We start from the raw sequence: 21,662 nt of genomic DNA on the forward strand, positions 1-21,662 counted from the left end.
ATGATTTTACAAATTAACTACCAAAACATCATGTTATACAACAAATTTGACAGAAAAAGTAGTTCAATACGCAGTAATGTTATGTTGTAATTACTGTATTTATGAATTTAGCAACAAAATATCACGATATATTGAAAACACTGACTACAAAAATGGCTTGGATAATCCAGAAGCTTGGATAAGCAAGGCTTGGATAAGTGAGACTCTACTTATTAAGATCTGCAGCATGAAGCTGCTGAATTTTTAACTAAAATAATATGCTTTCATAAACTAGCTACTGTCCAGTCCCCTTTTGCAAATATTTTAGAGATTTTATAGAAGAGCAGGAACATTTGAGAATGCGAGGTGTACACTGACCAAACTTCTATTCTCAGAAAGTAGGTGTAAATGTTAAGAAAAAGTAAGACAGCATTTAAAACAAACAAATAGAACAACTGGCTAGAGGCTTCTGGAGTCAGAGTCAGATTGTCCTTTGACCTAGCTCAGAAAACCAAAACCTGTACAGACAGCCCTCCATATCCACAGATTCAACATCCATTCATTCTAACATCCATGGCTTCCAAATACTCTCCCCCCTCCAAAAAAAAAAGGAAAACTTGATTTTGCCAAGAAGACACATAAGATTTTTTTTAATCCGCAACTGCTTCCCAAAAACTTCAGGGGTGATTCCTTTGCACAGAAGGTTGCAATGAAAATGCACTAGTTTCAAAGGAATTCTGTCCTCAGAAAAGGCTAGCTACAGTTCAAAAATAAAAATAAATAAAAGCTTCCTAAGAAATAGAGAAGCAGTTGCAATGTTCTTGGATTCAGCCCACTTTGTAAGCACATCCTTAATTTTGGCTCTCAAATGTGCCCTTATTTATAAATTAGTTTGAATGATACATGAGTAAAAACAGTACATTTTTATATTCCCAGCTGACAAATATCCAAGATCCAGTTGGGTTATTAGTTTTCAGCATCTCCAGCCTGAGTATATTTGTAATTATATTTGAATTTTTTATATTTCAGAAAACCAAACCAAATGATAGTGTTTTAAGCTATACATGACAATAGCACATTATTAAATTAACGAAAGTTTAGATATCTACTCTGCCCCACTCAATAGCTCCACAAACTTCTAAAAGTGTTGACACCCCCCCCCCCCCCAAAAAAAAAAAAACCACACACACACACACACCAGAGAGCTGGCTATCATGTACTTAATTAGCTGAATAGCTATTTCCTACACTGAGTTATTCCCCAACTGGAGGCTCTGTGACTATCTGAACTGACAAAAGAATTAATAGACATTCTAACTGAATAATCAACATGTATCATTTCATGAGGCAACAATGAAATTCTATGCCAAGAGAAAATATAGCCAGTACGGCATTACTTTCCATGAATACTTGAAAAGAAATCTTTTACCATTTTCTTTTTTAAAAGAAAGAAACCCCTATTTCTACAGCAATGCATACTGTAACATAACTGCTTTACCATAATTGAATCCTAAGCAGAGATTACTGCAATACTGATGGTTGGAATGTTCCTCCATATTAAATCAGTTAAGATCGTTCAGAACAGAGATGGATGAACATATCATGATACAAATGTTTTTAAGGACTGACTTTTTAAACCTTCTATTCACAATAGGAAGGTTTACTATATGTTAAACATCCCTGAACAATGTTCTCAAAATTTTAAATATGCTTTCAAATGGCAGAACAATTTTCATCAGGAGCATGTTTGACTGCATATCTATATCCATGATCACAAAATCCATTCTACTGTTTTATACAATAACTAGCTGTGCCCGGCCACGCGTTGCTGTGTCTGAGTCTGGTGGTGTTGGTCAGTCTACATTAGGTTGTATTGATGCTGTGACCTCCACCCTTCTTTATACTCACATTAGTCGTAGTATTTGAAGTCTGTTACCTTCTTCAGTTTTTGTGTTGATTGATAATTGCTTGAGATCCCTGTTGTCTTTGGTTTGTTGTTAATTGTAATGTCTGATTCTGCTGAGTGCGGTTTATATTTTTATTGTAGTACAATAGTCTTTTTTTTGTTTTGCCTGTGTAGGTGTTTATTATTATTGTTGTAGTGGTCATGAAGGTTGGATAAGTTAGAGGCTACTGTATTGTTTTTTGGAGGCCCAGTGTAGCACTGACTGGCCTCTCAGCCTCAGTGCCTGGCTGTTTCTTGCCTGTGATGGTGTTGATTCTTATTGTTGTTGTTGTCATTGTTATTATTGTAATTGTTTTTTTGGAGGCCAAGTGTGAATGTAGGGATTGGGGAGGAGGATGAGTTGTGTTGTCAAATGTTGTATTTGTTATAGTCACAATGCGTTGTTGTGAGTTTTGTGGGTCCGGATTGTGTTTTTGTGGTGTGGTTGTGTTGTTACAACTGAGAGGCAAGCTTTTGTGTTGTGTTGCCAAGTTTTGTATTTCTGGGGCGTTTAATTGTGTTATAGTCACAATGCATTGTTGTGAGTTTTGTGGGTCCGGATTGTGGTTTTGTGGTGTGGTTGTGTTGTTACAACCGGGAGAAAAGGCTTTTGTGTTGTGTTGTCAAGTTTTATATTTCTGGGGCGTTTAGTTGTGTGCCAAGTTTCGTATTTCTGGGGTGTTTAGTTGTGTTGTTATAGTCACAATGCGTTGTTGTAAGTTTTATGGGTCCGGATTGTGGTTTTGTGGTGTGGTTGTGTTGTTACAACCTGGAGGGAAGGCTTTTGCATTGTGTTGCCAAGTTTCGTATTTCTGGGGTGTTTAGTTGTGTTGTTATAGTCACAATGCGTTGTTGTAAGTTTTATGGGTCCGGATTGTGGTTTTGTGGTGTGGTTGTGTTGTTACAACCTGGAGGGAAGGCTTTTGCATTGTGTTGCCAAGTTTCGTATTTCTGGGGTGTTTAGTTGTGTTGTTATAGTCACAATGCGTTGTTGTAAGTTTTATGGGTCCGGATTGTGGTTTTGTGGTGTGGTTGTGTTGTTACAACCTGGAGGGAAGGCTTTTGCGTTGTGTTGCCAAGTTTCGTATTTCTGGGGCGTTTAGTTGTGTTGTTATAGTCACGATGCGTTGTTGTGAGTTTTGTGGGTCCTGTGTGGTTTTGTGGTGTGGTTGTGTTGTTACAACTGGGAGGCAAGGCTTTTGCATTGTGTTGCCAAGTTTTGTATTTCTGGGGCGTTTAGTTGTGTTGTTATCGCATGATGCGTTGTTGTGAGTTTTGTGGGTCTGGATTGTGGTTTTGTGGTGTGGTTGTGTTGTTGTAACCTGGAGGCAAGCCTTTTGCATTGTGTTGCCAAATTTCGTATTTCTGGGATGTTTAGTTTTGTTGTTATAGTCACTGCGCAAACAACTTTATCATTTTATATATATAGATAGCAAAGACAGATGTGAAATTCACAGGCTGCAACAGTAACATCGGAAAAACAGACTACTAGTTAAAAATATGATGAGAAAGGGAGATAGATTATTTTTATGAGTTTGGGAAACACAAAATCAAAAGTTTCTTTTTCGGAATGAGCAAATACTCAGAGTTTTGATTGTGGCCTGGATGCTCCCCTAAGTTTTCCACATGTTTGGAGAGGCACAGGTTTGTCCATTCACAAAATGACTATAGCTGGCCCTGGCTAGTCAATTGGGATGTAGAAAGCGCAAGAAATCAATTAAAAAGCAAAGATTGAAGGTCTGAGCTCAAAGGACAAAATTAGTCCTTTAAAACTACATTTTTTACTCCAACATCTACTTCACAGAATGAAAAACTATTAACTTGTAGATATCTGTGCCTCAAATATCAAGTTACATATTTGTCCCCTCCCCAAACTTGCCAAAATAGTCATCTCACTAAGGCAAGTTATTGATGGACAGAGAAACAAATTAGCATTATGCTACCTTATCTTTTAATATTAAACTATATATATATATATATAGAGAGAGAGAGAGAGAGAGAGAGAGAGAGAGAGAGACACACACACACACACACACACACACATATACTGTATATATATATATATGGAGGGTCAGAAAACCTGTTGGGAACCAAGGGAAATTTCCTGAGGCATATTGCCCAGAGAGAGCAAATGAAAAACACCAAAATTAATAGAGTGCAACAGCTACAATTAGATGAAGTCGTATATATTCCAATACAGTCGAGTCCTGTTTATCGAGCCTTCGCTTATCCAATGTTCTGTATTATCCAACGCAGTCTACCTCCCACCCAGATCCACAGCTGTTTCTCTAGATAGCAACGCATAGCGGGCCAACATGCCCAACAACAACACAAGTGCAGCCATGCTCCCAAACAAGTGGCAGACTTGTTGTAAAACATGATGTTTTGGTGCTTAATTTGTAAAATCATAACGCAATTTGACGTTTAATATGCTTTTCCTTAATCCTTCATTATCCAAAATTTTTGCTTATCCAACGTTCTGCCAGCCCATTTATGTTGGATAAGCGAGACTCTACTGCAGGGGTCCCCAAACTATGGCCCGGGGGCCGGATGAAGCCCTCCAAGGTCATTTACCTGGCCCCCACCCTCAGTTTTAGACTTAGGCTTGCCCAAAGTCTGAAATAACTTGAAGGCACACAACAACAATCCTAATTAACTTGACTATCTCATTGGCCAGAAGAAGGCCCACACTTCCCATTGAAATCCTGATATGTTTATATTGGTTAAAATTGTTTTTGTTTTTAAAGATTGTATTGTTCTTTTGTTGTTGTTGTGCTTTTTTTCTTTCTTTCTTTCTTTCTTTCTTTTTTCTTTTTGCACTACAAATACGACATATGCAGTGTGCAAAGGAATTTGTTCGTATTTTTTAAAAGTGATAATTCGGCCCCTCAATAGTCTGAAGGATTGTGGACCGGCCCTTTGCTTAAAAAGTTTGAGGACCCCTGCTCTACTGTATTATTATACTGAGGACCTCCACAGCATCTATATATATAAAAGAGTGATGGCCTCACGGCGACCCACAAAACAACAAAACTACAGGCCCCCCAACCTCGAAATTTGACAACACAACCCCTCATCCATGCCTCTAGGTTGATACAACAAAAAGAAAAGAAAAATAAAGTCCTAATTAGAGAGAGAGGAATAATTGTTTTTATCCAATTGCTGCTACTTAGAAGGCTAAGCTCCGCCCACTTGGTCTCCTAGCAACCCACTCAGCCCAGTGTTAATAAAAGAATAAAAAATAAAATAAATACAAATAATACAATAAAATAATTAAAAACACTAAAAAATTAATACAATAAAATACTATAACAAAATAACTAAAAATAATACAACAAAATAATAAAATATAATAAATAAAAAAGATACGTTACAATAAAATTAATTTAAAAAATACAAATAAAGTCAAATAAAAATTCCACAAGAACTTTTAACCAATACCACCACCACTTTGCCACAGCAACGCGTGGCCGGGCACAGCTAGTATTTTATATTTAAGTCCCAGATATACCTAAATTAATGAAGTAGACGTGTTGCTGGATAGCAGGGTTGTGCATTTGTATGGAATTACTTACCATTTCCATTTGTTCCATTCGTATGGCCCCATTTCCATTTCCGTCTGCCCCTTATGGAAATGGGTGCCTATACAAATGGGCTTTTCCATCCAAGGTCTGAAAAAATCAAAAAATGTTCAGGCCTTCGGTGGCAAAGCAGCAGGCCCTGCGAGCTGGGCCTACGAGTATCAAGTGCTCGATGGCTCATAGGCCCTGAGAGCCGGGCCTACAGCCCAGAAATGAAAATTAGCCAACCAAATGGCTACCGTTCCCCTCTGCCTTTTGTTTCACTCGTTCTTTTGTTCCCATGGGGTTGTACCATTCCTTGAAATCTGAATGGACGGAATGGTACAAAACCACAAAAGGAACAGATGAAACAGGATTTGGGCCCAACCCTAGTGGGTAGTATGTCTTTAAGAAGATGGTACCAGAAACAGCAATAACATGGAAAAATACAGGTAGGTTTGCAGGTCAGCAAACCCTTCATCCAAAAATAACAATCTGCACAATTAAAAGAAAAGTCAGAAAAGGCTTGCATGTCAGATAAGGCTTGCATGAATAAAAATATATTCCTTTTAGAGGCTAGGGATTTTTCTGTAACTTTTCTCCACTTAACTTTTCTTGACATTTCCATTTTGGTAGAAGACATATGCTTTTCAACATGTTGAGTGTAGTTGGGAAAGGTAAGTGCATCTGTATTTTGATTTTCTTTGTTCTGCTGTTTGCATATGCTGATGGTAGCTGCTATGTACATTTCCCATTGTAGGGAGGCACACACAGCTACTGCAAGGTCAGCCTGAGTACAATCCCATTCTTTCCCACTTTAATCTTTATTGCACTGTTTACTATAGAACATGCTATGGCAGCGTGATACCAATAGACTATATTCTCCAATCTTCTTCCACCATCACCCCACTGTTGATTCTGCTAAAAAAACCTCCAATCTAGGCAAAAGATGCAGAGAAAAAGCATATCATCCAGAAACTGTCTGTATCAAAGTACAGATCACTAGGCTGAACTGCTTTGAGAAATGCATATCCAGTCTCTTCTTTAAGCTAAAAATTTCTGAAATAAGCAGGAGCACTCTCAAAACAATGCAGCCTAAAAGTGCAGATTGTGAACTATATTTACTTATACAAGTCACATCCTTACACTGGTAAGAAAACGTCTACCCCACATAGTGCAAAGCATACCTCTCCATGTCTCATTTAAATCTCAGCTACTTTGGGAATACCAGGTGCTGTGGGCTATATTTCAGAGAAAGAAACTGACAAAACTACTTCTATTTCTTGCCTAAGAAAACCCTATGAAATTCAGAAGGCCACCATGAGTCAAAAGGCAACTTGAAGAGACACACACACACACACACATCAGATAAAAAGAGGAACAGCTAGTAGTTTGTCCTTATGCTTCAAGACATCAAAGGGCAGGAAAAAAATCATAATTTCAAAACAAGGTAGAAGAATACTACAATACTCCTCTATTTCAAAGTGCAAAATTAAAGAAAGAGTTACCTGTTGAACAAGGCATCTGGAAATTTGGATCAGTGCTTTCCAAAACAGGCAAACAGAACTGAGCACTTGCAGATCCTAGCATAGGGTCCTTATCACTGAGCATGTTCTTCAGCGAATCCTCTAAGACATTTTGACTTGTACTAAAATCCTCACAGACTTCATTCTCCAGAAATAGGGCATCATCTAAGTGTTCAGTAGGAATTAAATAGTTAAATGTATCAACTATATCCATGAAGACTCCTGTGTCTTTAATCCCTATAGAAAGACAAGAAAAATACCATAAGAAAAATAAGCTATGAATGATAAATTACCTAAAAAAATAACAAATTTGATCTAACTTGTTACTACTTTGTATACTTCATTGAAAGTGATTTCTTTGTTTTTGTTTGTAATTCATCTACTTTAATTTAAATCTATCTTAATGCAATGACAGAAGACTCAACAATTTACCTTTAGATTGTATGAATTTAAATAGGGGGTGGCATACAGATCTTGGAACCCCAACCAGAGCACCTCTGCTACAAGGTATAGGGGAAATATAAAGACAAAAAAACACAAGGGAGGGTGTGTGCGCTCAACCCTACACAGCACAAGTTCTTTCTTACAACATTTGCCCACACTTCTCTTCCAGCCAAGCTTCCCAGATAGAGACTTATCAAATGAGAAAAGGCAGCGAGGAAAGAAATGTGACATAATGGAACTCACACTGAAGGAATCAAGGAGCTCATAACAAGCTATCCCTTCTCTTATGCAAACTGAAATCCCAGTCTTTGTAACAGAGAACAGCAATGGATTCCTGGTCCAGGTTACTGAAAAGAAATGTATGCTAATCTTATATAACCAAAAAAGAAAAGCAAATTTGGAAGGCCCTTAAATTACATCTTGTCCAATGCAAATATGAGTATTTTCAAGTCCTACTGGAATTTACTGAATCATAGTGTTGAAAGAGACCTCATGGGTCATCCAGTCCAATCCCCTGCCAAGAAGCAGGAAAATTGCATTCAAAGTTACATACTGTATTAACTTGAGCTGCTATGATCTGCTAGGAAAATCACTATCTCAAATCCATGTCAACATCTGACAAAACATAATTAATAATAATAATAATAATAATAATAATAATAATAATAATAATGTTATTTCTAACCCACCTTCTTTCCCTGAAGGGACTCAGGGCCGTTTACACATACAAAAGGCAAATACTTTCTAACCAAAAGGTGGGACTCATGTCATCCTGCAGTGAGGGATACTGGGAGTTGCAATTCAAGAACATCTGGAGGATGTTCACAACATTAACATGCTTAATTATTATGTATGACATGGAATTAATTTTAACTATATCGTAAATGTATTTAAATATATTTCAAATTAAAATAACTCATAACAAGTTTTGTCCAAGATAAAAATAAAGCTATATGTCAGCATGGCCCAATGGTAAGCTACAATACTAAAAGTTATTCTAATTTCAAAGCACTGCTTTTAACTTAAGATCTTCTAAGAAACTACATTTGGAAGTTCAAACCAACAACTACAAGAAGAAAGCTGAATTTTAGAAGATCTACATATTAGCTTAGTATAATGAACACAAATGCGCCCGGGCTGTTGCGCAGGCTGGACAGCAAGCCAGCTGAAACCAGCTGCAATGAATCACTCTGACCAGGAGGTCATGAGTTCGAGGCCCGCTCGGAGCCTATGTTTGTCTTGCCTTTGTTCTATGTTAAAAGTCATTGAATGTTTGCCTATATGTGTAATGTGATCCGCCCTGAGTCCCCTTCGGGGTGAGAAGGGCGGAATATAAATGCTGTAAATAAATAAATAAAATAAATAAGGGTTATTGAAATGTGAAGGAATTGGATGATCCTTACGATCATAAAAACTGAGTGTAACATCTCAGAACTGTCATTATTCAACAAGTGCAAGGATTCAATGCAACTTTAATCAAGCAGTTTCCCACAAAAGAACTAAAAGCAGTTATGTAAAACCACAAACTACATTACTACTTATTGCTGTAAAGAAATCTTATTTTGTTCTTAATCCAAAAACAATCTGAATTATTTACCCACTATCAGATATTTCACCTTGACTCTTTAAAAGTGCTACACATACAAGGTATCATCTGTAATGATCTGTTATTTGAAACACTGCATCACTGTAAAATCTGATGTCTGTGAACTCAAGGAGTACTGGTCTAATTGGCAAGTCTGTGCCTCTCTTATTTCATCAGTCTCTATAGAGGTTGCCTCGTTTTTCAAATGGAAGTATTCTTTATAATTAGATTATGTTTGGAAATGTGATCCCCTTTGGTGAAAGATACCCCAACTTCGTGGATATTCTTTACCACCAATATAATGATAATACTTTATTAATACTTTATTTTTAACCCACCATTTGAGGGGACTCAGGGTGGCTATCAATCAGAGATCAACAATTTTTTTTTATTAGTATAGTGGGTCTGCCTTATCTGTGGGAATTCCATTCTGGGATGCCACACAGATAGGAAAAAGGTAAATGAGAAATCCCATATTATCAAATGGCTGTAACATGAACACACATACATGAGCAGGAAATCACAAATCTGGGGTCCATGGATGCCGAGGACCCACCATACTTATGGGAAGTAGATATTCTTGGGGTCTTTTTTAAATAATCACTTGAAAATTATTTGGCAATCCAGTTGTTTTTTCTACAAACAAAAAACTGTAACTTAAACAATTTTGATTTTATTTTATTATTATTATTATTATTAAAAAAAACTCTTTCACAGTACACCTTCAGTTTCGCTTATCTAAAATGCTTAGGACCAGAAGTGTTTTGAATTATTTTTATTTTATTTTATTTGGAATATCTCTGTTTGCATAGATGTGCATAATGAGATCCTGGAGATAGGACTCAAGTCTAAACATGAAAGTTATGTAAGTTTCATATGCACCTTATACACATAGCCCAAAGATAGTTTTATATGCAATATTTTCAAAAACTTCATGAGACAAAGTTTGTGTACATTAAAGCATCAGAAAACAGAGGTATCAGCACCAATTTTGAAGTATTTTGGATTTCTGGATAAGGGATGCTCAACCTGTATTGCACATCATTGAGAATAATTTCAAGAAGATATCAGTAAATTGAACCACTGACCCAATGCCTTTTCATGGTTTTAAGAAATTGGCCTCAGTTCACATATACAGATAGGCAGGAGTGACTTTTTCCCCAATTACAAAAGCTCAAGTCTGTCTTATTTCCCTATTTCAAGCTGCATGTACCTTGTGAGTACACAAAGTCTCTTCTCATCTTCCTCTAATGTGGTATCAACTAGATGCCAAGTTTCCCTAAGGGTTCCTATGATCCATAATAAACCCCTCACCCTGCATTAAGAACAAGACAATAGGTATGTCTTTTGCTCAGTAATGGAAATTTAGTTCCACATTTTGAAAGGATTCCTGGAAGAGTACCCTCTGTGCTTCTTGGTTTCACATATTATGAAGATTACTTTGTGCATGAAGTCACTAAAAACTTTCTAGTGCTATTTTCTGCATCCTTCTTTGTGTGTTTATGTACTTTCGAGTTGTCTGTCAACCTATGATAATATCCCATGATTTTCAAAAGGATCTAATAGGTATGCAATTCTCAAGAGGTAGTTTGCCAGTTCCTTTTCTGAAATATAACATACAGCACTCCATATTGGTTAGTAGTCCCCCATCCAACTACTAATCAGGAATGAGACCAGTTAGCTTCCAAGATCAGACTGGATCATTCTTTAATCCTGGCTATTCCCCAAAGATCACTCTGGCTGTTATATGGAAAACTATGTCTGCTCCAGAGCGCCGTATCTGTCTTTCATGCCATCAGTATGTCTATTTAGCCCTTCCTAAACAAAATCAAGTGACTGCTCATTTGCTCCTCTCCCATTTTTATGCAAGAGAAAGATTATCTCTCATCTAAAGCACTCAGGGTTTTTTTCCTCATTATGTTTTTACCACAAAAAAACAATGTGTTATATTGTGGGGGACAAAGCAGTATCATAGTGGCAAAAGGAATTGGCTTTTCTTTCTGCTGATTTTATTTCGGTTTTAAAAACCTGTACATTGTAGGTTGATGAAATTCACGGTGCATCTACACTGTAGAATTAATGCTATATGACACCAAGGCTTAATGTTATAAAATCAGGACATTTGTAGTTTAGTGGGCACCAGAATATTTTGGCAGAAAGGGCTAAAACTATAATTCCCATAATTCCATAGCAACAGGGCATGGGAGTTAAAGTGATGTGAGGCTGAAATAATCCTACAGCATAGACAGACTCTTAATGAACAGTCAACCCACTTGTTCAAGCAGCTCCACTGGCTGCCGATTATATTCCGGGACCAATTTAAGGTGCAGGTTATTACCTATAAAGCTCTAAACGGTTCGGGACCTGCCTATCTTCGTGACCTCGTCGTCCCCTATGAACCCACCCGATCGCTGAGATCTTCCGGGAAGATACTGGTAGCCAGATTTTGTTCATTGTCATTGTTTCCTCCTTTCTGTTGAAATTGTCTACATGTTTGTGGATTTCAGTGGCTTCTCTTTGTCTGACAGGGTGGTTATTAGAGTGGTCCAGCATTTCTGTATTCTCAAATATTATGCTGTGTCCAGGTTGGTTCATCAAGTGCTCTGCTATGGCTGACTTCTCTGGTTGAATCAGTGTGCCTTTCATGTCCCTTGATTCATGTTTGGATACATTGTGAAGTAGGTCCCCCTCAGAGCCCCTTATTCTCCCTCAGTTACAAGCTGCATACAAAACAGCAGCAGACATTATAGCTACAGGAAAAGAAAAAAATGACACACTTGTATCACTTATTACAACTGGTAGTGACAGGTATGGAACTGGAAACTGACCATCTCATCAGCCAAATGCAGGCACACACTTCCCACTGAAATAAAGTTACGTTTATGTTGGTTAAAACTGTTCTTCATTTTAAATATTGTGCTGTTCTTTTATGTTCTTTGCACTACAAATAAGGTATGTGCAGTGTGCTTAAGATTTCGTTCAATATTTTTTCAAACTATAGTCCTGCCCCACAACAGTCTGAGGAACCATGAACCGCCCCGTTGCTTCAAAAGTTTGAGGACCCCTGTCTTAATCCTTACTAAATTTACTTAGAAGCACACACCATGGGCTAGATATAACAGTGTGAGTAGCTATCCACTCATGCATCACCCCCCCCCTTTTCCCCACTCCAGCCACCTCAGATCCTTAAACCAAACTCTTCACCAATCTCAATACTCAACAACCAGACATAAAAATGCTGGGATACTATATAGAAGTTAACTCTAGCAAAATACGCAGCTTCTACACATCCATCATCTGTGTTGAAGCCAAAGGAGAGAACCTGTGAGTATATAAAAGAAACAAAAGCCAAACAAAAAAAAGGAACTAGGGCTCCACATGATGGTAGATGGTCATTTGTTTATTTTAAAAACCAAACTTATGTCAGCCTCTATGAAGATTTCAATTTACAATGTTAAATGTGATGATAATGTTGATATACAAGAGAAGAAAACTGATGAAACACTTAGAGCAACTGCATGAGATATCTTTGTGACCAACTCCTATGGAAAGGTTTTTTTTTCTCCTGGGATTATGCATGAATAATGAGTAATGAGACTCTTCACTTCTTTTTGACTTAACACATAGTCAGAAATTTATGTTTAAAGGGATGTAATAAAATCTTCAATACTTATAGCAATGCAATATATATGTTTTTAAACCATATAGCTAATGCTGTGTTGTACTTTCAAATATGTTTAATGGAAATAATAGAATTATATTTGTATAACCCCTGATGGCCAATTTGGATGCCAAAACCTGCTGGTCTTTTAAACTAAATCTATATATATAAAAGAGTGATGGCATCAGGGCAGCGGACAAAACAACAAAACTACAGGCCCCCCAACCTCGAAATTTGACAACACAACCCATCATTCACGGCTCTAGGTTGATACAACAAAAAGAAAAGAAAAATAAAGTCCTAATTACAGGGAGAGGAATAATAGTTTTTATCCAATTGCTGCCAGTTTGAAGGCTAAGCTCCGCCCACTTAGTTTCCTAGCAAACTACTCAGTCCAGGGGAGAGGCAATGTTAGGCCTCACTTAGGCCTCTTCCACAGATTATCTTATTTGAACTGGATTATATGGCAGTGTAGACTCAAGGCCCTTCCACACAGCTATATAACCCATTTGGAATCTTATATTATCTGCTTTGAACTGGATTATCTTGACTCCACACTGCCATATAATCCACTTCAGTGTGCATACTAAACATAAAGACAACCATACAACAGACATTCAATACCACCACTGCCTCAACAATTTCTCACCAACACCACCAGACAACGCCACAGCAACGCGTGGCCGGGCACAGCTAGTAAGAAATAAACAAGTGGCCATCATCAGGTAGAGCTAAGCCTCCTTTTATGCTTTGCTCCTTTTCAAGCAAGGCCAAATAAGCATGACATACAAACACCCAGTTTTTCTGAAGATTATTGGGTACTAAAGCACTTTTTTAAAAGTAAAAAACAGACTGGTAAAGCTAGATAATTTAAATCAGTTTTCTGTAGTACAGTAGGCCATCGGTATATGCAGGCTGACAATATTAAGTTTCAATCAACTGCAGATTCAATGTTCGAATCTATGGCGAGGAGCACACCAGTTTCTGCCTTGAAGGCTGGGGGGGGCATTCACAAGATAGAAGCAGGCAACTGCTGGGGGTTGCTGTTGCCTCTGCTGCTGCCTGCCATCCTTTTTAGAAAGAATTTATAAGCCTTGCCTCATGTTTACAGTCAATCTTGCAAGCCCCATGAAGTTTACAGAGAGGCTGCGAACATGGAGGTGAATATTCTAAGTTCCTATTACAAACTATCTGTACCCGGCCACACGTTGCTATGGCCCAGTCTGGTTCAATGGGGGAAAAAGGATAGAGAAAGAGTAGGTTTCAGATATATGTGATTTCACAATGGTTGTGGGTAGGCAGCATTTGTGGTGGTTCCATTCTCTGTGCAGATATGGAGATTGTCTGGTTTGGCAACTCTGGAACACGGGATATATTATTGCTCATGTGATAAGCAATCCATGTCCTGTTGTAAATAGTAGAATTCTATTGCCTCAGAGTGTAAACATAAATAGATCAATAGATATATGGATATATCTATCTCTTTCTTTCTCTGCCCTCTCCTTGGGGAGAATGACAGAGGGTGTGGCTTGCTCTTTGGCCACACCCCCGTGTTATATTCCTGCTGGCCCCTCCCAGGGAGCAACCTCAGTGCCTGCTCCTCCCTATTATTGAAAATTTGGCTACCAGTACTGAAAAACTCTAAAATCAGGGTAGTAAATAAAGAACACCATTCAGAAAACAGAGGAATTCCAGACAATCAAGGCCAATCCAGAAAATCAGGGCCAGCTAACACCTCCCAACAAAGGATTCTCCCCAGGCAGGAAAAAGCCAGGGTTTGAAGCTGCAAGGCTATTGAATGCTAATGAAGCTGGCCAATTGCAATATTTACATTTGCTTCAAGGAGAAAAGAGTTCTTTCTCCCACCCTGGACCTTCCACAGATATATAAAGAGAAGCCTCCAACAGGATGATAAAACACCCAGACGTCCCCTGGGCAACATCCTTGCAGAATGCAAATTCTCTCACACAAGAACTAACTTGCAGTTTCTCAAACCACTCCTGACACAGAAAAAATACTATGAAACTATAATTATAATATAAAATGTGTAGTAAGTCAGAAACAACATGAAGTCACACAACAGCATTAGAGTATTTACTCTAGAGTGGACTGGCAGCTTTTTCAAGACATGCTACAAAATAACAGAGCTTTAAAAATCACAAATTACCAACACAAACTCCTGCTCAACTCAAAGGTTGAGCAACTCAAACTAACATGATCACATTAGAGAATCTAGACAATTCCTAGAGATCATATCCTCCAAAATGGCTTTATAGCAACTTAAAGTGGAAGCTAATTGCAATAAATTTCACTACTATCCATGATAAATTTAGAAACGCAGTCCCACTGTACATAGTACCCTAATTCCTTTATGCCCAACATTTCTACAAACTCCCATTCTAGCTATAGATTTCAAGATTCACTTTCAAATGAACATTTATGACCTTGTCCTCAAAAAAGTAAATCCCAAAGAATTCAGATGGGCTTTTAAATAAGCATATTGTATTTCACTGTGTAATAGTTACTACAGTAGAGTCTCACTTATCCAACATAAACAGGCCGGCAGAATGTTGGATAAGCGAATATGTTGGATAATAAGGAGGCATTAAGGAAAAGCCTATTAAACATCAAATTGGGTTATGATTTTACTAATTAAGCCCCAAAACATCATGTTATACAACAAATTTGACAGAAAAAGTAGTTCAATATACAGTAATGCTATGTAGCAATTATTGTATTTACAAATTTAGCACCAAAATATCACGATGTACTGAAAACATTGACACAAAAATGTGTTGGATAACCCAGAACGTTGGATAAACAAGTGTTGGATAAATGAGACTCTACTGTATTGTGTAACAGTTGAATTCCTTTGGCATTTTTCCTTTCTTCGTGTAAGTTGCACGTTTAGTTCCTCACTCCATGGTACCCACTTCATTGGCTCATCTATGTGCCCGCCCCCTTCTAGCTACAATGCTTCACTTGACCAATCAGAAATTCACTGAGCTATGATGCTTCACTCCCCTACTTTTGGATTCAGCAGGGTAAAGAACCGTAGCTGGAAGGGGGCACTTTTTTTCACCATATCATAGTTGTACCCTCCTTTTTTCAGCCAAAAAAAAAAGAGATTTTAAAAGTGACTATTATGCAATGAAATACGATAGTTAAGAACAGACTAGAAGAATCTGCCACACAGTTGCTATATGCTATTTGCCATAAACAGTTTACTGTGTCTAATTATGTTTGCACTGAAGCTCATAAACTTGAGAAAGCACCTTTATCACAAAATCTCTCTGTAAAATTAAAGCTACTGAACAGTATTTCCAGCATTCTTGGGAATGCTAATTTGAAAGTATCCATAATTAGCTAACATTATGACAGAAAAGCAACCACTTTATGAGTAAGTGTAGAAAAGGATCATAAAACCAGGTTGAATACTGCTTATTCTATGAAAGTATTTTATTACATATTGGCTTTCTGATTTTGTTGCTCCAACTATACCCCCCCTTTGTATTGTTATTATTGTCCATCAATACATTATAATTTGTTCTATTTTAACATTTTAGAGATAACAATATTTCTTACACAGGTGCTGCATTTACTATTTTTTTCCTTTATTTTATGACTGCATTTTGTATTAAGTTATATAGTATTTTATAGCATATTTTATAGCACCCTACATCACCCAAAAAGTGCAAAATAAATATATCCTAGTTATGTAACTCAAGTGGAACCACAAAGTATACTCTACATTAACAAGGACTATGGAACAAAACATCAAGTTTGGTTGAAAGAACAGACGTGCAGATGAAGAAAAAGAATGGCATTGACATGCATAGAATAATGTTGTGAGGAAAAAGCACATCAGCAACCAGTTAGTAGGTGGGAGTAAGAACTGGACCTGACCAATTCAATAATGAACACAATACACAATGCACATCTGAAAAATTGCAGATTTTAGACTAAGACAAAGGCATGGGCACATTCTCTAGACTAGAGCACTAAATGCTGATTAATTATCCACCAGAATACTTGTTGCTCTCACACATGTACAGATAAGACAAATACCCTGATTAAACAATCATAAAAAGAAGAACTGGGATTAATTCCATTCTCTCAATGCAAGTTTATTGGTTAACTTGAAGTTATACAAGACTGTAATTGTAGAAGCCAAAGAAGAGGGTATGCAATTAACGAATTATACCAAGGAGTAAATATACAACTAATACAACTATCACCAGGCCAATTATGCTGGAGATGTAACACAGCAATCTTATGAACTCACTCATGAACAATTTCCAGAGCTCAATACTTGTTATTTCTTAATTAGAATTGAAGTCTTAACTACAAAACTAAAAATAACTGGTCAACTTTCTGAGAAGATATATTTGGTTTGTGGAAACAGGCTTAGGTTGTTAGGTGGCAGCTGCGGCAGGGTCAGGAAACATGCTTAAGGCCAGTTAAGAGATGAGAAGAACCAAGCAAATGCAGAAAGCCTTTGGGGGAAGGGGTCACCATCAAGTACAGGAGCCTCCTTACAAAACAAATAATAGTAACTTAATTACAAGTTGAGTATCCTGGATACAAAATGCTTGGGAGCAGAAGGGTTTTGTATTTTGAAATAATAGTATATACATAAGATACCTTGAAGAGGAAATTAAGTCTAAACACAAAACCCGTGTATTTTTCATATACAACTATACACAGAGCCTATGGGTAATTCTATGCAATATTTCCATAATTTTGTGCACAAAACAAAGCTTGCATATTTTGAACCACCAGAATGCAAAGGTGCTGCTGCTACCTCAGCAACCTATGTGGAGGACTTTAGATTTCTGATGATTCAAGAATTCTGGACAAGGGATACTCAACCTGTACTGGTTACTTCCAAAAGAAGTGGACTTTGCCAGAGCACTTCAAGCTCCTCTTTAATCATCTCTCAAATAAGAAGTACCACAGAGTGAGGCTGGATTAGATCCAATCTCTTTTTTCCAGCAGTCTTGATTTGCCAGAGCCTGGAATCTAGGCCAAAGTCAGGCAACCTGAAGCTCTCCTGCTGGGCTGTTCTTTTTTATTTCCTTACTCCAATTCCCATCAACTTTGCCCAATATAAAGGGGAACTACAGTCAGACACAGATGTCATTCACCTCCTTTAAGGGGAACCACAAATGACACACCCCAGTTTAAGGGAGTCCAGAAGTTACCCACCTGTTTGGGGGGGGGGGCATAACTCAACTGCATTAGGGAGCCACTAGTCACCCCTTCCTGCTTAAAAGGGGTCACAAGTCACCCTCCATTGCATAATGAGATCTGCAGAAGGAAGGGCAGACGTCAGGAGGGACAGAAGACCCATACCCGCTTAAGGGGGGTCACAAGTCACACATCAGCGTTTAAAGAGAGCACAAGTCACCTTCCTTTGGGTTGCTTTGAGTTTTCAGGGATGTATGGCCATTTTCCAGAAGCATTCTCTCCAAATGTTTCACCCACATCTATGGCAGGCATCCTCAGAGGTTGTGAGGTATACTGGAAACTAGGCAAGGGAGGTTTATAAATCTGTGAAAGGTCCAGGGTGGGAGAAAGAACCCTTGTCTGATGGAGACAAGGGTGAATGTTGCAATTATGCACCTTAATTAGCATTGAAAAGCCTTGCCGCTTCAAGGCCTGGCTGCTTCCTGCTGGGGAATCCTTTGTTGGGAGGTGTTAGCTGGTTCTGAATTAAAATCTGGAATTCCCATTTTCAGAGAGTTGTTCTTTATTCATTGTCCTGATTTTAGAGTTTATTAATACTGGGAGCCAGATTTTGTTCATTTGCATAGTTTCATCATTCAGCAAAGGACAAGAGAGGTCCTCTCACCTCTGCAGGAGTTTACCATATACCATGCAGCTGTGGACAAGTCTACATAGGGACCACGAAACACAGCATTGCCCAAACACGGATCAGGGAACATGAAAGGCACTGAAGACTGATTCAACCAGAGAAGTCAGCCATAGCAGAGCACTTGATGAACCAACCTGGACACAGCACATTATTTAAGAACACTGAAATGCCGGACCACTCTAACAACTACCATGTCAGACTATACAGAGAAGCCACTGACATCCACAAGCATGTGGACAATTTCAACAGAAAGGAGGAAACAATGAAAATAAACAAAATCTGGCTACCAGCATTAAAAAACTAAAATCAAGGCAATAAAGAAAGAACAAAACTCAAAAGACAGGGGAATTCCAGTCATGAAACAATCTGGGCCAGCAAACACCTCCCAACAAAGGATTCCCTCAGGCAGGAATCAGCCAGGCCTTGAAGCAGCAAAGCTTTTCAGTGATAATCAAGGTGATCAATTGCACCATTCACACTTGCCTCAAGCAGACAAGAGTTCTTTCTCCCTGGATATTCCAGAGATACATAAACCTCTCTTGCCTAGTTTCCAACAGACCTCACAACCTCTGAGGATGCCTGCCATAGATGTGGGCGAAACGACAGGAGAGAATGCTTCTGGAACATGGCCATACAGCCCGGACAACTAACAGCAATCGAGTGATTCCGGCTATGAAAGCCTTCGACAACATGCCTTCTTTGCTTAAGGGGGTCCAGAGGTCCCCCCTCCCTCGCTTAAGGAAAGCCACGGGTCACTCTTACCTGCCTATGAGGGGGCACGAATTACCCACCCCTACTTAAGGGAGCCATGAGTCACTCTCCTGGGCTTAAGGCGGGGTTCAGAAATCAACCTCCCCTGTTTATGGCGAGCACCCAGGAGGCTTGTGGGGGAAGAGGCGGGGTCACAAGAAGAAGAAGAAGAAAAAAACCGGAAAAGGGAGGAGGAAAGTAGCGACAGTATGAAGCCAAGAGAAGGCCCGAATCACCGCAGGCTGGTGGTAAGGCCCCAGCAGCCTCAGAGGAGGCAGTTGCCTCTCTCGGCCCCCAGACCCACATTATTGCCATTGTTACTACAGCCACCGCCCCATCCCTTTCCCTTCTTTTCCCTTCAGACCCAGAGAGAGAGAGACCAGTATTTACCTGTCTCGCGCCAGGGGCGTGCGTGCGTACGTGCGCGCGCTCGCTCCCTCCTCGCCTCGCTGGGCCGAGTACTGGCTGGCCTCCCTCTTCCTCCTCTTCTGACGTCTCGCTCCGCAGCCCCAGGCCGGGGAAGCAGAGGAGGAAGTGGAGGGCGTAAGAAGGCCAAAGGGGGCGGGGACAGGAGCGGTGGCTGTTGCTGGTTGGCTAAAGGACAGGAAGCATGTTCGGGTTTGTCGTCGCTTTTCCTTTTTCTTCCTCCTTACGCTCGTTTCCAACTCAGCCGCATGCCCATGCCTCTCTCTTTCCCTCCTCCTCGCTGCCTGTCACGCGCGCGCTCAACGGTTTGGAATCGGAACGCCGGAGCGAGAAGGCCTCTCTCGCGCGCTCACGTGACGGCCATGTTATACCCTGCGTGTGTGTGTGTGTGCGCGCGCGCCTTTTGCGCATGCGTGCCATCTGAGCACCCAACCCGTCCTTTCTAGAAGTCCCATTTGGAAAAGGAAAAAAGGAAGGGTGAGTGGGTGGGTTTTGTGTCTTCTGTCAGTCGCGTCTCAGGTTCGAAGAAAAAGGCGCTTTTAAACCGCAACGCGGAATGTACCGGTCTGTCAAGCCTGATAGCAAGGTCCCATTAACACTGCATTGAACTGGATTCTATGGCAGTGTCGACTCATATACAGTAACTCAATTCAATTAGCATAATGAGTCTACACCACGCATGGGCAAACCTGGGCCCTCCATGTGTTTGGGACTTCAACTGTCCCAATTCCGAACACCCCCAGGCCCTTTCCTTTCCCCCCTCAGCCACTTTCTCATAACGGTATTCTTGTAGTTTCTACAGTGATTTGTTTTGTGTATATATTTTATCTGTATGTACCAGGCATGGGCAAACTTGGGCCCTCTTGGTATTTTGGACTTCAACTTCCACAATTCCGAACAGCCGGTTAGCCGTTTGGGATTGTGGGAGTTGACGTCCAAAACACCAAGAGGGCCCAAGTTTGTCTATGCCTGGTATATATTATTATATTACTAGCTGTGCCCGGCCATGCGTTGCTATGGCTTAGTCTGGTGGTGTTGGTTAGTCTACATTAGGTTGTATTTATGCTGTGACCTCCACCCTTCGTTATACTCACATTAGTAGTAGTATTTGAAGTCTGTTACCTTCTTCAATTTTTGTGTTGATTGATAATTGCTTGAGGTCCCTGTTGCCTTTGGTTTGTTGTTAATCGTGATGTCTGATTCTACTCAGTGTGGTTTATATTTTTATTGTGGTACAATAGTCTTTTTTTTTTGCCTGTGTAGGTGTTTATTATTGTTGTTGTGGTCATGAAGGTTGGATAAGTTAGATGCTACTGTATTTTTTTTTTTGGAGGCCCATTGTAGCACTGACTGGCCTCTCAGCCTCAGTGTCTGGCTGCATCTTGCCTGTGATGGTGTTGATTCTTATTGTTGTTGTTGTCATTGTTATTATTGTAATTGTTTTTTTGGAGGCAAATGTGAATGTAGGGATTGGGGAGGTGGATGAGCACTGAATGACCTTGTAGCCTCAGTGCATGGCTGATTCTTGCCTGTGTAGGTGTTTATTATTAGTGGGTGAGTGGATGGATAGATGAGTGCATGGATAGATAGAGTGGGTGCTCTCCTTGTTTCCTTTATTCCTATGCTGTTCCCTTTCTCTGCTCTGATCCTGAGCTCGCTGATAAGAACACACTGGTCAGAAAGGAGGGTAAATATAACCGGATCAATGGTCTTTCTCTCCCTTTTGCTCTTGGCCTTCCGGGCAGAGAGGGAGGGCTCTTGTCCTTGGCGTTCCTTCGCTTCCCTTCCCTCCCTCCTTCCTTCGTTCTATCCGTCCCAGCCTTTCCTTTCTGCGGAGCCACGGAACTGCGTCAGTGGGTTGGATGGCGGGAAAAGGGAGAAGAAAGAGGCCTCTAATTGAAATGCATGG

General features: G+C 39.5%; 1 protein-coding gene across 10 annotated transcripts in view; it reads right to left on the reverse strand.

Moving 5' to 3' along the window:
- The window catches only part of phf3 (PHD finger protein 3), a 61,460-nt gene extending 41,382 nt beyond the window's left edge, over positions 1-20,078 (reverse strand). For 4 of the 10 annotated variants that reach the window (XM_062969076.1, XM_062969075.1, XM_016995942.2 and 1 more), the window contains exon 1: positions 6,992-7,130. Coding sequence is in view for 2 of the 10 variants with exons in the window: in XM_008116880.3 (XP_008115087.2) it covers positions 6,992-7,223 (232 nt within the window). In the remaining 8 variants the exon portion in view is untranslated. Of the gene's footprint in view, positions 1-6,991; positions 7,247-19,339; positions 19,462-19,717 lie in introns of those variants that run through there. The other 6 variants (XM_008116880.3, XM_008116882.3, XM_008116884.3 and 3 more) reach the window with 6 other exon arrangements.
- Between the last annotated feature and the right edge of the window lie 1,584 nt (positions 20,079-21,662).

This window comes from Anolis carolinensis, chromosome 1 (genome assembly GCF_035594765.1).
Source record: "Anolis carolinensis isolate JA03-04 chromosome 1, rAnoCar3.1.pri, whole genome shotgun sequence".
NCBI classification, from domain to species: domain Eukaryota; kingdom Metazoa; phylum Chordata; class Lepidosauria; order Squamata; family Dactyloidae; genus Anolis; species Anolis carolinensis.